This window comes from Lissotriton vulgaris, chromosome 9 (assembly GCF_964263255.1).
Source record: "Lissotriton vulgaris chromosome 9, aLisVul1.2, whole genome shotgun sequence".
Classification (NCBI taxonomy): Eukaryota; Metazoa; Chordata; class Amphibia; order Caudata; family Salamandridae; genus Lissotriton; species Lissotriton vulgaris.
The window spans coordinates 978,398,834-978,417,548 of NC_141697.1; the positions used below are offsets into that span (position 1 = coordinate 978,398,834).

General features: G+C 48.5%; 1 protein-coding gene across 5 annotated transcripts in view; it reads right to left on the bottom strand.

The window, feature by feature from the left end:
- DCAF1 (DDB1 and CUL4 associated factor 1) overlaps nucleotides 1-18,715 on the bottom strand; it is a 1,123,544-nt gene that overhangs the window by 215,392 nt on the left and 889,437 nt on the right. For all 5 annotated transcript variants that reach the window (XM_086938831.1, XM_086938834.1, XM_086938833.1 and 2 more), the window contains exon 21: nucleotides 10,161-10,234. In XM_086938831.1, the coding sequence (XP_086794957.1) occupies nucleotides 10,161-10,234 (74 nt within the window). The remainder of the gene's footprint in view (nucleotides 1-10,160; nucleotides 10,235-18,715) is intronic.

The following is an 18,715-nucleotide window of genomic DNA, read 5'->3' on the forward strand; positions in this document are numbered from 1 at the left end:
CGACTCGCGGGGCGAGAGTAGCCTCTGCCTTATGTAGCGCCTCCAGGCGCGCTGGTCTTGTGGCAGGTGTGCGGGGTAGCCGGGGTTGCTGGGAAATGTAGTTCCCGATTGGAACTACTGCCGTTGCCCTCACGGCGCTCACGAGTCTCTGGCCGTTCCCCTCACGGCGATCATGTGAGACACAAGCTGTCCCCCCGAGATGTCTCCCGCCGAGGCTCGTGCAGCCTTTGCCTTATGTAGCGCCTCCAGGCGCGCTGGTCTTGTGGCAGGTGTGCGGGGTAGCCGGGGTTGCTGGGAAATGTAGTTCCCGATTGGAACTACTGCCGTTGTCCTCATGGCGCTCACGAGTCTCTGGCCGTTCCCCTCACGGCGTTCATGTGAGACACAAGCTGTCCCCCCGAGATGTCTCCCTTAAACCCCAGTCTTCTTACATCTTACTTGCAAATGCACATTCAATATTAAAGTTTATGCTCATCCACACGGCATCACATTGTCGCTCCCCACGCTGCTGAATAGTTTTTTCGCGGTACTTGTCTGCATTGCGGAATTTTCCTTTTTTCCCCCCTCCTGCATTCTTTTCTGTGCCCTGTTTTTGCCCTATGCTCCCCCCGCCTTCCCTCTCCCATTTTTCCCCGCTGTTGAGTGTGGCGGAGACCACCAGCATGGGACGCATGTGTACCTTAGTTGAGAGCCTATTGACGGCACTATTTGGCAGAGAGTCATTCACTGACACTTTTGTGGCTGAGAGAGTCCATCGATCCCTGGGTCCACATCCAATTACGGGAGCACCCCTATGCCTCATAATAGCTCAGCCCTTCAATTTCCAGGTTCGAGATACTGCCCTGCGCTTCGCCCGTAAAAGACCTCCTTACAGTGTGAAGGCATGATTATATCTCTCTTCCTGATTTCACATATGTGGTTCAGGAGACTCGAAGCAAGTTCACCGAGGTTAAGAGGACACTGCAGAAACATGGCTTACATTAAGGAATGCTATATCCGGCTCAACTGCAGCTCCAGCTGGATGGCAAGTTCCAAATATTTGACACTCCTGCGGACACACTACTCTTTGTAAACACTTGGCTCGCTGTCACCGGGGGTACCTGTCATCTGCTGGCTTCCCAGCTCCTTCGCCTCCAGGCCTGCAGGATATGTCTCCAATCTGATGGCACCAGGCTGAATGTTACTGTTTTCTACTCCTATTCCATGTTACTCACTTTACAGATTACATGCTAAGTGATGCAAGCACTACTCCTCTACACAACGCCATATATGCTAGTGCATTTGACCAGCAAATTGTATATCAGAACAGACCCTAACATGCTGTCAGGAGACTGCCTCATCGGAGAGTTGGCACACCACCCTGCTTATTCACTAGGTTTGTTGGGGTTATTCTGGGATTCACCAGTGATTCTTTACTCCGGTGTGGGTGTGGGGTGGGGGAATGGTTATTGTTCCGATTGTTTTGTTTTGTCCCAGAAGCTACACCACACCTATTGCCATCAGAATTGCTATTTCAACAGCTCCCTCTTACACTCAATACCATTACACTGATGTCACAAAGTTGCATGTAAATGCTCTTGTACCATCTCTGTATGACCTGGAATATTAGGGGCCTCTACAACCCACGGAAAGATAAACAGGTCCTTTCTTACCTAAATAGACACCGAATTAAACAGGCTTTCCTACAGGAGACGAATTTGATGCCTCGTGTAAATTGCTAATTTGCTTCATCCTGGGGCCCTAATCATTATTTTGCCTACTATAGCTCCTATTCCCGGGGAGTATGCACTTTGATCCATAGGAGCATCCCCTTTGTTACACGAGAGGTGGTCACCGACCTTGAAGGCAGGTATCTTCTGGTATCCGGAACGCTTATCAATAGGTCTGTTATAAACAATTAGGGAGGAAAGAAAGTATCTGAAGTGAAAATAATTATTTGAATATTTGTGCTGAATGGATAGTTGGTTAAAAAGCTTCTGTTATAGTGTTTTCATTAATTAGAAAATAATGTCCAGTTCAGATAGCTTAAGATAGCATGACATGCACTGACATCTAATATTATTTGCAGAAAGAAATATCACTTATTTTATGCAAACATGCCTTTCCACATTTATGGGGTTCTCTGTGTGCTTTTCCATTTAAGAAAATCAGTGAAACAGAAGCCTAATCTGTGGTCTCTGTATTCATAAGTTGCATTTGTTTGTGTTCCTCTTGAGAAAGCCAATTCCAGGAGGTCCTGGCCTCTGTAGCTTTGAAGGTTTTTAGCTCAAGCCTTTCATAGGGACAATTCATTTGTATGACTGTTGACTGTATTTAGTTGCGTTGTCAGACTGTATTTCTGTATTATATAAATGCCATGTCATTTCCTTCATTCGTTCGGCACACCTCATTTATTACCATGCAGTAGAAGTAGCCATTTCTAGATGTATCTTATTGAATGTATCATGTATATTAGGCTATTCTGAACTCAGACTTATACATTTCAAATATTTGCACAGACTATAATACATGCCTAAAGATTTTTACAAACTGGAGTTGTGAGAGTCATTTAGGAGTGACAGATGTCGAGCACATGTGGCAATTTTGTTTTACCCTTGACATTGAACTGTCCGATTATCCGGAAGAGGTGAGCAAAGTAATACCTGATGTGTTGAGCATACCACCCTTGCTCTCCCTGCTGGTTGCTCTGCTGGGCTATGACAAGGACATTACAACTCCTAAAAGCAAACATGCTACACTACTTTTGAAGCTGGCTAAACACAGGGTAGTCACCATAAGCCCTCTAACCCTACCAGGGAGCAAATGGTTTCTAACAACTACTGAACATGACAACCCTGACCCCTCCGGGATCGTGGTAACAGATCACAACTTCTCGCTCAGTCACTCGTGCTCTTTTGTTCTCAGAGTAATATACAGAGAATACACAGTGGGATGTTTTCAACATATTTATTGAACCAACAATATTCTTGTATTAAAATACACGTGCTGCGATAATCAGTAGACAGAAGCAGATTAAAGTAATTACAAGCACCATAGGGGTAAACCGTAGATACAGCTCTAGCATGGTGCTAAAACAGTGTATATATATGCATATAAAAAAAAGTAGCAATCCAGAGTAATCGTACTATGCAAACCCTAATCTGTGTGTGCCTAGAGTGAGTGTAGGTGTGAAGCCAAGAATCCCCCCCCAAGAGAGGATCCAACCCCATTACGTGGCGGGAGAGAATCTAGGACCCCGTAGTCACAAACTGGACACTTCACACGAGGATGCCAGTCTGCAGCGTGGTGAATTCTCAGCATGAAGGGACCCTCAGTGCCAGCTGAAGGGCTTCCTTTGCTAATCCTATGAGATGCAGATTATTTATAATAAAAACATCCTCATGATGTACGTATAGATTAGCAATGTTATGGATATGAAGATAGCCCTGTCGCCCCGTGGATAAAGATAGAACAGTATTTGTACATTCGTGAGTAAAGGCCTTGTACTTGGTGTTCGAGGCATTGTGATAATGTTATGTGAAGCCAGATGTGTAAACAGATTTCGTTTCAGAGAAGCTAATCAAACATTGTCACACGAGAATATGTGCAAAAGGTCACAGCAGAAAGCACAAGTTACTACTTGTGTAACGAAATATCTGTAAGAGCCATTAGTTAGTGATAAATTCCTTACCTTAAAATATACCCAGGCGTCAGACTGGATCCGGAATTTTTTTGTGTAGCAGTACCCTTGCGCGTCGGTAGGTGTCGTCTGCGGCTCCGCGTCCGTCATCGGCGTCGTGGGCGCCGTGATGACGTCGTCGGAGTACTTAGACGCCGCCTCCGTGTGCTGACGCCAATTCTTAGACACAGCTTTTCCGTGCCAGAAACGCAGAGCTATGCTAAAAACCAACACTGGTGCCATTGAAAATAGGGCCCTGAAAGGGGATGACCTTAACCCTAGATATCGGTTCGCAGAACGGGGAGGATGGGTGGGTCGGTAAGGAATCTATCACTAACTAATGTCTCTTACAGATATATCGTTACACAAGTAGTAACTTGTGCATCTGAAAGAGACACGTAAGTGATAGATTCCTTACCTTAGAATAAATACCCCAGCAATACCAACCCCAGTGGTGGGTCTGCGAACCAATAATCACAGCAGAAAGTCTGGAGGACAGAACAGCCAAAGAAGCAATCCCTCCGGACTTGGCTTTCCAGGCAATAGTGTCTTGCAAACGTGTGCAGCGAGGCCCACGTAGCTGCCTGGCAAATGTCCTGCAAGGGCACTCCTCGGCCCAGGGCAGTTGTAGTCGCCGTGGCCCGAGTGGAATGAGCTCTTAGTCCAACAGGGGGTTCCTTCTTAGCCAAGGAGTAACACGCCTGGATACACAAGATGATCCACCGCGCGATGTTCCGCTTGTGCACTGCCTTTCCCTTCTTAGCGCCCACGTAACCAACAAAGAGTTGGTCATCCACCCAGAACTGGCGTGTGCGATCCAGATAGTAAGAGAGCGCACTTTTTGGGTCCAGACGCTAGAGCCGCTCTTCCTCCTTTGAGGGATGCGGAGGCGGAAAGAAGGTGGGCAAGGTGATGGACTGCTCGATGTGGAAGGCTGCGACTACCTTGGGCAGGAAAGAGGGCCTTGTCCGCAACACAACCTTGTCCGGATGGACAGAAAGGAAAGGAGGTGTAGAGGATAGAGCCTGGAGCTCACTCACTCTCCTGGCAGAGGTGATGGCAACCAGGAAGGCAGTCTTCAAGGTAAGAAGGCGGATAGGACAGTTGTGAAGTGGCTCAAAGGGAGCACACATCAGAAAAGTAAGAACCAGGTTCAAGTCCCACTGAGGCATCACAAAGGGAACAGGTGGAAACGTATGTGTGATGCCTTTCAAGAATCGATTAACAACAGGGGACTTGAACAAAGAAGGTTTACCAGGCAGCCTCAAAAAGGCTGAAAGAGCAGAAAGGTAGCCCTTGATAGTGCCCAGAGCAGAGCCCTGCTGGGCAAGAGAAAGAAGGAAGAGAAGAACCTCAGAAAGAGGGGCAGAGAGAGGATCCACAGCCTTTGCTGTGCACCATGCCACAAATCTGTTCCACCTGCAGGCGTATACCGACTTTGTGGAGGGACGCCTGGCTGCCAGAATGATGTTGCAGACTTCAGGAGGCAAGTCAAATGGCCTCAACTGTCGCCGCTCAATCTCCAAGCATGGAGGTTGAGACTGGACAGGTTCGGGTGGAGGACCGTCCCCTGCTGCTGCGACAGAAGGTCCTCCTGAAGAGGCAGACGAACCGGGGGATTGACTGACATACTGAGAAGCTCAGGATACCAGTACCTTCGTGCCCAGTCCGGAGCCACAAGGATGACTTGTGCCCGGTCGCTCTTGATCTTCTTTAGCACTCTGGGCAGAATTGGTATAGGCGTACAACAGACCGCAACTCCACTCGCGACGAAAAGCGTCTCTGAGCGAGTGCCGCCTTGGAAATTCCAGCGCGCAGAACTGATGACATTGCGCGTTCTCTTCGGTGGCGAATAGATCTAACCAAGGCTCTCGCCACTGCTGAAAGAGGCCTTGTGCCACGTCCGAGTTCAGACGTCATTCGCGATCCATCATGCACCGGCGGCTGAGTTCGTCCGCCCTGGCGTTCAGAGAACCTGCCAGGGTCACACCCTTATGTTCCATCCGCTGCCAAAGGCGCAGAGCCTCCTGGCAGAGGGTCCAGGACCCCACCCCGCCCTGTTTGTTGCAGTACCACATGGCGGTGGTGTTGTCCGTGAACACCTGCACCACACTCCCCGGGACAGAGGGGAGGAATGCCTTCAGTGCTAAACGAATCGCCCGCAGCTCCAAAAGGTTGATATGGAGCCGGGACTCCGCCGGAGACCAGAGGCCTCTGATCTCCGCCTCTCCCATGTGGCCTTCCCTGCCCTGGAGCGACGTGTCCGTCACAACTACGTGCTCCGGTTGGGGAAGGGAGAGGGATCTGCCGCTGACCCAATCGCGGTCCGTGAGCCACCACTGCAGCTGTCTCGCGGTGCCCTCCGAGATCAGGACATGGTCGGACAGATTGCCCTGATGCTGGGCCCACTAAAACTTCAGGTCCCACTGCAGAGCCCACATCCGCCAAAGGGCGTGATGCACCAGAAGGATGCAGGAAGCCATCAGCCCCAGAAGCCGCAGCGTCAACCTGACCGAAACTCGGGATAAAGGCTGAAAGATTGGAATCAGAGCCTGTATATCCCGAACCCGCTGTTCGGGTGGGTAAACCCGAAACTGCGCCGAGTCGAGAACCGCTCCGATGAAAAGGAGCTTCTGAGAGGGACACAGGTGTGACTTCGGCACATTGATGGAGAACCCCAGCTGGTGCAAAAGGTCTGCCGTCATCTGGAGGGGGCTGACGACCTTCAACAACCAGTCGTCGAGGTAGGAGAAGACTGAAACCCCTAACCTGCGCAGATGAGCTGCGACCACCGCCATCACTTTCGTGAACACCCATGGGGCGCTGGTAAGGCCGAAGGGGAGCACGGTAAACTGAAAGTGCTGGTGGCCTACCGTGAACCGCAGGTAGTGCCAGTGGGCCGGCAGGATGGGGATGTGGAAATAAGCATCCTGCAAGTCCAACGCTACCATCCAGTCTCCTGGGTCCAGAGCAGCTAAGACCTGAGCCAGTGTCAGCATTTCGAACTTCTCCTTCCTGAGGAAGCCGTTAACATTCCGTAGGTCCAAGATAGGGCGTAGGCCCCCTTTGCCCTTCTTGGGTACCAGAAAGTAGTGGGAGTAGCAACCACACCCAACTTCTGGCCCAGGAACGTGCTCGATGGCACCCTTGGCCAAGAGGGCCGAAACTTCCTCCTGCAGAAGCCGCAAATGATCCCCCGATACGCGGTGGTGTTGCGGTGGCATGGCTTGAGGGGTCGCCTCGAAGGGGAGTGAGTAGCCCCTTCGGACGATTTGCAGCACCCACCTGTCCGATGTGACAGTGCGCCAGTTGGAGTGGTGATGGCGAACCCTGCCCCCTACTGGCGTGACATGGGCCGAAAAGCACGGACTAGGAGGGTTTTGAGGCAGATGCTGCCCGGGAGGGTGTGGACTGGCCTCGCCATTGTCCCCGACCGCCTCCAGGGGCGATTTTCACAGCCACCACCGCGCTGGATGTTAGTTTGCGGTGCGTGGCTGGCAGCACGTGTGGGGGCGCCCCTTCCTTGGCCACGAAAGGAGTGGAGTGGAAGGCCCCCGTTTGCTGGCGCAGGGCCGAGATGCCCAAGGACTTGGCCGTAGCCCTGGAGTCCTTAAAGCGCTCAAGTGCATGGTCTGCCTTGTCGCCAAAAAGGCGACGGCCATCAAACGGCATGTCCATCAGTGTGTTTTGGACATCGGCTGAAAAGTTGGGGGACCTCAACCAGGCGTGGCGACGAATCGCCACTGTCGTTGCCATCGCTCTACCTAGTGAGTTGGTAGTATCCAGCCCACATCAGATACAATATTTTGCTGCATCCCGGCCCTCCACAAGGGCTTGGCCGAGTTCGGCCCGTACCTCCAACGGACACTCTGGCAGCAATTCCGCGATCGTATCCCACAGAGAGTGGGTGTAGAGGCCCAAGAGGCATGCGGTGTTGGAAGACCGCAGTCCCAGACTTAGGGAGGACAATACCTTTTTGCCGTACTGCTCATACCTCTGATTCCCTGTCCGGCGGAGCCGACGGGAATGTGGTCTGAGAATTTGATGCCTGGATGACCAGGCTCTCGGGGGTGGGGTGGGTGGACAGAAAACATGGGTCGCCCGGGGTCGGGCGGTGGCGTCTGGCCAGGTTCCTATCTACGAGCGAACCCGTAGCGGGCCTTGAACAAGTGCCAAAAAGAACGTCGGTCAAGACCTCATTAAACGGCAGCAGAGGCTCGGCCGAGCTTGACTGCGGTTTAAGGACCCCAGTGAGGAAGTTAGTCCTCACGGCCGCGATGGGGAGCTCAAGGCCCAAGGCCTTGGCTGCCCTCATCAACACCACACTGTAGGTTGCCCCCTCCTCCGTAGCCACGGTAGGAGGTGAGACAAAGCCAGTGTCTGGTGATGTGTCCAGACCACTGGCATCCCCAAGTCCACCTGTCCAGTCCTCTTGAGACTGACACTCTCGGGTCAGAGGGTCCTCAGACCCCTCCCAATACTCCTCTTCACCCATCCCCTGATAGTCAGGGTTGTCAAACGATGAGGCCGGTTCATAGAAGCTAAACTCCCCAAGCGGCGTCGAAAGCGGCGCCGTTCCGACGCCGGAACCGGAGCGAGGGAGGCATCGGGGACGGCGCCGCCCGAGGACGGCGCCGGAGGTGACACCTGAGGGACCGGCGCCGGTGAGGTCGTTAGGTCAACCGGCGATGACCCGGATCCCGAAGCGGATCCAGAGGGGCCCTGCGGCGCCAGGCCCGAAGGCGCCGCCGGCTTCGGGGCCGAAGCACCCAACGGCATCTGGGCCGAAGCCCCCGACCCGTTAGGGGCGCCAGATGGGTCCGTTGGGTCCGAAGGCGCAGCGGAACCCGTCGGGGAAGAGAGGTTCCTCATGGCCACGAGGAAGCAAACGATCTCCCCCGGCGTCGCATCTTGCCCAGGGACTGGAGAGTGTGGAGCTGGCCGCGACGCCCGCGACTCCGACCGAGCCGCGTGGGCGGTGTCACCCGAACCCCCGGCCGCGTAGCGCGAGCGTCAGGGTGAGTCAGAAGAGTGATGACTCTACAAATTACATTAGGTCTGCAGGGGAAACATCCGTGCAGTCACAGACACACAAGAATAAGTGAACGGTACACCTGGTGTTTGGGGTTGTGTTGTAGTTGGGACGGCATGGGTGTTAGAAGAACAGGCTTAAATTCCCCCATATAAGTCTGAAATGATCTGTTCACTGCGTGCTTGGGAAGTGGTTCTGAAAACACTATTGGTAAACTATCTCTGCATATGCTGTAAAAGGCTTTTGCCCATTTGAATTATTTTGTTATTAACATAATAAAACCTGAAAAAAATAAATCAATAACAACAAAGGTTTGCAGTAAAAAACACGTTTAGGGCATTCACTGTCTTTTGCGTGAATGATTGCCAATTCAACCTTATTACATCACATCTCACCACTAAACATGTGTAACATTTCTGTTAAAAACCCTATAACAGATTATATTATTGGGATATGTGCCAGACTTCATTTGAGTTAGTAACTGTACAGACTTTAAGCTAGCCTGTCATTTGAGTTTCACTTAGTTCTGGCTTTGGCTTTCTTCACATACTGACTTATGTTAGTCTTCTAGTAGATCATGACTCTGACTATTTTATTTGACCTAATTCATATTTGACCAACTAATTACTTTCTGCTGTCTGTATTGATTTCAATTGTGAATAAACCTATAAGGCTTAACTTGGAACTCTGTCTCACATACGTTTGACTGGTTTGGGCTCAGTCTTATGAAGACTCAGATTGTGCTGATCCCATATATTGACCTCTTAATAATTGAATTAGACTGTCAGACTTCCTTTAATAATAAAAAGGAAATGAAACAACAGTTCATAATTTAATTGAATTGAACACCTTTACACCATAACCAAGTAAATATGTATCCTGAATTTGGAGTAGTTTATGAAAAAGCATACCAAACTAAACAATAAGGAATGGACACAGTAAATAAGTAAAAGTTTTTCAAACCACTGGAAAAGGAAAAACGAACAAATGTTTGCAGTATTGCCACCCAGAACAAAAAAAAACAATTAAAAAAAACTCTGAATGTTTAAAAATAACACTAAAACATAGACAATGTGGTATGGGGACAAATCCAGCAACAAGAGAAAAACAAAGAAGAACGATCAAAGCAATCCTGACTTCTTAACTCAAACATGATTCAGAAAGCTGGCATTCATCAACCTGGAATTGAACTGGCAAAAATAAATTGGGAAGGAAACTGGGTAAGTGATAGCTACTGTGCACTGAGCAGACAAGATGGGTGCTGAACTAGCAAGATTCTGGCCCATCTTCAAGAAATATTTACAAAACATAATAATAGATTCACTTCTTATGCACATTTTCTTCTCCATCAGCTCACTACCCCTTTTCTTAAGCAACTTTAGGAACAGTGCTCCCTACATCCCTCTATAAATTATATAGCAGATATAGTCAAGAGGAGGCAAAAATACATTTTGTCTTTCGTGCCCTTACCTCTATGACTGCTAGGTAGCAGTCCTTGGTATCTGTGCACAAGTCAAATATGTTTCGCTTGACATCAATTGTAGCTGTAAGACAAACCATCAAGTTAGGCTGGGCAGGTTGATTTATAGAAAATACACCAGTTAGTAACTAAAGTCTTAATAAAAGAGAAAAGCACAATAAAAAGAATGACATTTTCACATGAGTGGCTAGATATTTCTTATGTGACTAGGCAGATAAGGTTACTACATGTTGATAGGTGAAATGAAAATATACAGAGCAGCAATGTAGTCTGACTACTAAAGTATCTACATTTAATTTGCTTACATAACATGGGAACCTGCAATCCCTGTATAAAAGGCAGTCTCTAATTTCCCTATTACAGGCATCCTGTGATGTCCCTGATCACTTAAATAACTTATTACAGCTAAACTCAGATATCACAATGCCTGCTTCCAGAGCTAACAGTTGAAAGAAAAGGCAGGTCACAGAGCATAATTAAAGCTTCACTTTAAACAAACATTGGAAAAGCCAATAGGTGGTGCCTTTAGGACATATTGAATTTGCCAAAGGTTTTTAGTGATGGTGTATACCATCCCTTATGCTGTTCAGTATGGCTAAGGAGGACAACAAAGTCAAAAACAAACACAGACTGGTAAACAAGTGAGTGTCAATGTACTAGCTTTGAAAATGCATTTTAATTTACTGTTCTAAACTGTTCCGACCACAGTGAAATGCTAAAATAAAAAAATAAAAAAAGCCAAACTGGCCGCTGATACAAACATCATGAGCATGCTTTATGAAAAAGGTGCACATACGCTAGCAAAAAGCAACCATTTCGGAATGATTTATTTCTATTGTGGCTGCCGTGTGCCCATATGTACCACCATGAATGCAGACATTTAAAAAATATATATATATTTTACCATTCTAACATGGCCAACAGCCACTAGGAACAGTAACATGAAAATGCATGTGAAAGCGCAAAAGAAAGAGCAGACTAGTAGCACTCAACAGCTTTTGTGCTATTAAAAGTAAAATAGTTTTTAAAAAAAGAAAAGAAAGCTGAGCAGGATGGAAAGGGGCAGAAACGTGGAGGAACACCGCAAAGCAATGGATCAGGACAGATGGGGTTGTTAAACATGCAGAGAGAGGATGTGGTGAGGGCCCTCTGCCGACAAGAACAAGCACTGCCAATGCGGCAAAGCCAATAGGTCTGGCTGTAAGGTTGTAATGCATTGACATAAATTACATACAGGTATGCATATATGCCTCAAACTCACAAAGGATACGGTCTCTAACAAGTTGGGGCGGGTTTGATTAAAGAAAAGTATTTCTTTATAAAGACGAGAACCCTTACTCACCCGAAGGTGACATGCTTCATCATGGGGCCCCCTCCTCACACCGGGCCGCAAGGTCCCAGGTTTGGGCTACAAGTCTTCACAGAGTGAGATAGGTGGAGAGGAGCCGAGGTGTTTTCAATAGAGGACGCCAAATGAGAAATGTGGGTGAGGGGCAGAGTGCTAAAGAAGATATCTGAAAAGGTTAAAACTATCTCACAGGACCAAATACATTTCAATGACATTCTGATAATCTGGTAAGGTTCAGTGTCCTCCCTAACACCCTTGCAAACTGGTTGAATTTGAGAAATCCCCATCTGAAGTTCACCTATGAGTTCAGAAAACTCTCTACCATTTCTGGACCTGTTACTGTATCCGAAAGATGGAGGCATTTACTCTGAACTGTACACTAAACCCATGGCTGGGAATTCCCTTTTGAATTACACCAGTTTCCATCCCCACTCATTCAGGAACAATCTCCCGTTGGGTCAGTTTCTGCGACTTCGGCAAAACTGTATAGAGATAAAGAAATTTAAAGAACATGCCCATACACTGAGTTTCCAGGGGTCAGACTAGAGCAGACTCAGGTTTTTTCGTATCTGGGCATTAACCTTGCTTCCAAATTAGATTGGAAACCACATGTTACACACCTGACTATTAAGCATGCTCAGCTATCAGGAGCCCTAATTAAGGAATTTTTTCTTTCCCACACTAGGCCAATAACGCCTCTACTGCAAATTTATGATGCCAAAATAGCCTCGGCAGTTCTATATGGGGCTAAACTGTGGGGATATAGTAACTTATCTCATTTGACTGGGTCTCAAAACAAGTTTTTTCGTCGGGTCACGGGTCTTCCAGCATCAACCCCGTTGACCCCTCTCTTCTATGATCTAGGCATTCAGCGACTGGAAGATAAGGCCCACTATAGACCAGTGGCATACCGGAGGAGATTGTGGGTTACCCCAGAACTCTCCCAGTACGCAAGGGCTTTTATAGATGTAAGAAATGCTGATAAGGCCCACAAAATCCAGGGCTGTGTGAGGTAAAGTCTATTTATTCTGCCATGGGCTTGGTCAGCCTATGGGAGGACCCCATAGCAAACACCTTCCCCCCTAGAAGGTCCTAAGAGACCTTTACTGGAGCTTGGTAACATTGAAGAGATTTGGCTCGACTATTGGTCAGTCATTGACGACAGAGTTTCTGGAACTAAAACATCTACCTGTGTTAGAGGGGTACTGGGACTATATTACTGTCCCGGAGGCTAGAAAGAGATACCATCAATTTAGGGTGGGAACTTTACCAACAAATTCTTTTACTTGTAAATGGAGAGAAGGACTTGTTACCACCTGCCCTTTCTGCCCCACCTTAAAGGAGACCATCGGTCATATTTTATTTTGTTGCCCTGTGTATAAAGTTCCAAGACGGGTGTGGCTGAGACCCATCTGTCTCCAGCTTAGCATTCAAACTGACTGTGAAGCTCTAAGAATTCTTAAAACAGATACTACTTAGCCTGTGGTTATAGCAGTTGCTAAATTCTTACATTGGTCATGGAGAATTTGTTTAATTAAATCTTGTCTGAGATGACTTTTTTAGTTTTCTTCTGTATATATATTTTAATTGTAGTCTCTTTTTTAGATGATCTTAAGTTTAGCAAATGTGTATAACAGAATTGTTAATGTACAATACCTTATAACTAACTGGATGTAAATTATTTTTTTAATCTGTGATACGGATAGTTGATCTGCCACCAAGCCCTGGGATGTCTTTAACCCTACTGGATTTTGTAATGAATGCCTTTTTACTTTTGATTATGTAGATGTATTTTAATCAGCTGAAATTTTGTATATTATTGCTGTCTTTTATGACTCATCGTCGAAATTAAGACTTTTGAATTGAATTGAATTGAGTTTCCAGTTAGAACAACGTGCTTCCCCTACCTTTGTCATACAAAGAGCATGCAAGAGAGCAAGAAATAACAATCGGGAAGCTCTACTTGACACGGTTACAAAGAGTTTAATGGATCGTTTAGTATGTGTCAGTACTTGCAGCCATCTGACAGATATAGTGAAAAGATCAATCAACAGGAGATGGCACATACTAAACACTGGTTCTAAACAACTACTGAAACCTCTATTTGCTCTGAAAGGTAGTCGAAACATCAAGGACATAGTAGTACACACACGTCCACGGAATGCCCCCCCCCCCCCCCCCCTTTGGTTAGACAGAAAACACTATGGTCAACCACACCTGCAAAGGGACACCATCCCTGTGGCTCATGCTCCATCTGTGCATTTACATCAAGACTACTATCTGTAGATCTGGGTCTCAACACTCCCTGGGTACTACACTCCTTGACTAATTGCAACAAGGAAGGGGTGATCTATCTCTTACGTTGCCCATGCAATCTCTTCTATATAGGGATGACCATAATAGGTGAAACGGAAGTTAGGGGTGCATCATAGTTCCATCAGGTGTAAGAAAGACAACACCAAACTAATACAACACTTCCTCAGTGCAGGTCACACCGAGAATGACATTCACTGGATGATCACTGATAAGCTGAGATATGTTAACGAGATGAGCACCCATGAATCAGTTTTGTTCCACAGGGAACAGAGGTGGATTTCTTGACTTCTCTGCAACACCCAGGGAATAAATGACGATACCCCCTGGACCAGTCTGGGCAGATGATCCCTCTTCTAGCTCTGTTTTGAGACCACCCGGATATGTAATCTGATGTAGATGTACCCCATTTAAAAGAGATACCATCTCAGTTTCTCGGTTAGTAGGTTATGATTCTTTTCACCCATCCAGGATAAACTGTGCTATATGGTGAGCCTATCTTGTTTGTCCACGGTTAGCAGTTTGCCAATATTTCAATATTTTTTCTGTTTTGTATGGGTTTTCTTCTCTAACCAATCCAGGTGAGCGTCTTGAACTGTGTATATATAGTAAGAAAAAATACCTTTGTATTTGAAAACTTGTGAATACATGTTAATTCATGTCATTTTTTTATGTTGAGTCGCGTACATATCTAGACTCGAGTTGTGTTAATTTTGTGGTGACTTAGTGGAAAACTACGTTTCCAATGATTCCAAGCGGTATGGATGTCAACAAAGTTCTACGTAATTTCCGCCTATCGCGTCTCGGATTTAATAACCGTAGTGATGAGAGATCATTATCTCTCCAGGAACTCCAGTTGGAGTCAATTGAAGGCAGAAACATGTTGACCACTGAGGGGGTATATTTGTTTTGAACCCCCAGTCATCTTTTCTTTTAACTCTATCCAGGGACACCATTGAATAAAACGTATAGGGTCCCGTGAGATTGTTTTAACCTTTTCAGACATCTTCTTTAGCACTCTGCCCCTCACTCACATTCCTAATTTGGCGTCCCCTATTGAAAACACCTCAGCTCCTCTCCACCTATCTCACTCGGTTGAGAGTTGTAGCCCACAACTGGGACCTTGCGGCCCCAGTGTGAGGAGGGAGCCACATGATGAAGCATGTCACCTTCGGGTGAGTGAGGTCGTCTTTATAAAGAAATATTTTTCTTCAACCGAACCGCCCCCTAGTTGTTAGAGTCATATCTTTTGTGAATTTAATTTACTATTAGGGAGTGATACACTCACATTTGGGTTCTCCGTTGGATCCTTAGTGTGATTTATGATGCATATATGCCTCACATGACACATTATGCCCCATGTCTATGTAACCTGGCTCCTTCTATGCATCTTCGGTCAGTGCTCTGTTTTTTTTATTACCCAAGAAAGCTCCCACAGTGACATAGCACAGTCCATATATTGGTTTGTGTTTGCATGAATTAGTGCATGAAATCCAAACTATTGTTTTCTATGTTTCTCAAGGCTCAAGATCGTAGCATCTTGACACTCGCAGCTATCGTCATAAGATTGGAATCCGTGCCAAGTACAAACCACTTGCAACTATTCAGTAGTGATCAATCAGCAGAGAGGCCTTGCCTGATATTCTAATCACAGGCTCATCTTGCAAACCAACACGAGGATCCCCATCATATATGGGGTGCCCAAAACGCACAAGGACTGCAATGATCCACCCTTCCGACCCATAGTATCCACCATTGGGTCCGCAACTGAACCCCTGTCTAAGTATATAGACAAGTTTCTCCAACCCCTGGTCATGGTACTTAAATCCTATGTAAAAGACACAGGACACTTTATCAGTTTAGTGGAAGGCACCTCGTTCTTTGACAATCGAGAGTTACTTGTAACTCTTGATGTCGAATCTCTTTATTCAAACATCCCTCAGAAAGGAGCCTACGATACTATAGAAAATATCCTCCTTACCAGAAATGACATCACTAACACGGAATTCATCCTGCAGTGTCTGGAATTGGTCCTTCTGGAAAATTATTTTGATTTCAATAATACCCTGTTCAAACAAACCAACGGCGTCAGCATGGGGGCCAGTTGTGCCCCAAGTATCGCCTGTCTATACATGGGAGAATTTGAACGTGTTAACATCTTCAACGAAATGGCCCCCTTCCATGAAAATGTCAGAGGTTGGCGTCGATTTATCGACAATATTTTTCTGATCTGGAGGGGGGACCATGTGTCCCTGGAGGAATACATTCTATGGTTGAATGCAGCTGACCCCAACCTACGCTTCACCAGTCACCAAAGGATTGAATTCCTGGACATCTGGGTAGAACATCAGGATAATCTGTTAAAAGTTTCCCTATATACTAAACCCACGGCCAGGAACACCCTGTTACAATATCCGAGCTTTCATCCAAGAAACCAAAAAGATAGCATCCCATACAGTCAATTCCTCCGTATTAGAAGGAACTGCACTGATATGAGCGATTATCTTCAACAATCTGACATCCTGAAGGAAAAGCTGTTACATCAAGGCTATCCTAGAAAACTCATTAAGGACTCGTTTAAAAGGGCCAGATATGCCAATCGAGACCTGATATTTGAACCTTCCATACCGGAACCCATGGAGCGACTGGTTTATATCACCAGACACTCCAACATGAATCATAAAATCCGCGGTGGCTTAGCGCACAACGCGAATGGACGCCTGCGGGTAGAGCTCGTGCCGAGCTCCCCTTCCCGGCGCACTTATCCGGAGAATTACTCGGCAGAGCCGGCCGAAAACCACCGGCGCGTGGCCCACACTGCCCGACACGGCATCTGTCCAACTTTGGTGCCGATCGGACTTGCCACACCGCACCGGGGAAAACCGAGGAGCTGCTACCGCGTATGTCGGCCCCAAGCCTGGCGTGCGCCCAGGAAACACCGGGGATCCAGAGACGGAGGTAGGCCCGAAGGCGCGGCCTACGACAAAAACACCCCCAGACCGCGCACACCCACAGCAAGGGCCACCTACAGCTCGTCCTCATCAGCGGGTGGACGCGGCGCCCCCTACACAGCGGCGCCCGGGGTCGCCCGGGTAGAAGGGAGGCTGAGAAGGGGAAAAAAAAAAAGCCCGGGACTGGTAGCAGACATTGGGCATGCTTAGAGGCCCGGACAAGCCTCCCCACATCAGACGCCACGTGGCCCAGCCACACGGAGTGACAGAAGGTGAGCGACCTGGCCCGAATGTCTGAGAGCCTGAATATCGTGAGAGTGACGGTGCACGGAGGCAGCAGGCCCCGGTCGAGGGCCACAAACATACAGCGCAACGGCTGCGGCGCGAAACCCTCGCCACCACCAGCACCAGAGGCACGCAAATGCCCGAGGGGCGAGCAACACGCCCTGAAACTGACGACGGTGCGGACTCCAGATCAGAAGTAAGACCCTGAGGCCCATACCACGTGCGCAGCACCGACACGCACAGGCACCCGAGATCGGACCCCCGGGCAAGGCCACGGCAGGACGCCTATAACACTGCCCTAGTGGAAGTAAGTTATACTGCCCTTAGCACAGACGAGGACCGGAGCCGGGCCACTACCTCACAGGCGGAGGACAACAAAGGTCATCGGAGGCAGCCCATCTGGCCGCCACCTGCATGCAAAAGGTCACCACCACATGCCCAACGAAGGCTGGACCGGGCGGAACGGTAACAAACTCACGGGGCGAACTCAGCCCACCCCGCCTGTGGCATCGAGAGGTGTGGCACACCAGGGAGCACGCAGACAACTGGTGAACCCGATCGGACCATAGCGAGTGGCTTGGGAGGAACGTGCCACAGCCGGCCGGTGGGAGCGGGCCTAACGGTGTGTCCATCCGGACCCAATCTCCAGCAACCGCCACCACAAGACCGAGCACACGGTCCACCGACCTACCATTGGGGACCCCCTTACAGACTCAGCCCCGATCCCCAGCCCTCAGCAGGTCCGAACCCTACCCACCCACCGAGTACCACCCCGCTGCGGGCCTCGCTAGGGGCGCTGACAGCTGATCTGGGCACTGAAGTCTAACGGGACCAGAGCACGAACCGGCACTGGAGGCGGAAATAACAGGGGCAAGATGGACAAATCTGGCAAGACCGCCGAACAGGACCAGACAGCGGCGAAACTTGACACCATGCTTGCGGCCATGGAAAGACTGGAAGAGTCTATCCAACTCACTCGTACCTCCCTGGCCACCAAAATTGACAGTGTGGCCATAGACCTTACACACCTGCGGGAGGATCATAAAAAACTTGCGGACCGTACCACGTCCCTGGAAGGTACCGTGAAGCCCCAAGCAGGACAATCGCATAAGCACATACAGGACTTGCTAAACAGGGTGGAGTTCCTAGAAGACAGGGCCGAAGACGCGGAAGGCAGGGCACGAAGAAATAACGTGCGACTGGTTGGAATTCCGGAAAAATGGGAAGGGAAGAACCCGGAGGAGCACATGGAGCGCTGGCTGACATCTATCCTACCAGAGGGTTCACTTTCGCCTCACTTCGTAGTAGAGCGCGCCCACAGGGTTCCCACCAAACCCTTGGCGACAGGCTCCAACCCGAGGCCCATGCATCTCCGCATATTGAACTACAGAGACAGACTCTCAATCCTCCGTGAGGCACGCAAACTCCACGAAGTGCGAATTGATAACGCACAGGTGATGTTCTTCCCGGACTACACCATACAAGTGCAGAGGCAGAGACACTCTTTCCTAGCTGTGAAAAGACGTCTGCGCCAACAAGGCCTGCAATACTCCTTGTTATTCCCGGCAAAACTGAGAGTGATAGCCGGTGAGCGAACGCGTTTCTTCACGGATCCTGACGTGGTGGAGGCATGGCTGGACAGTGGCAC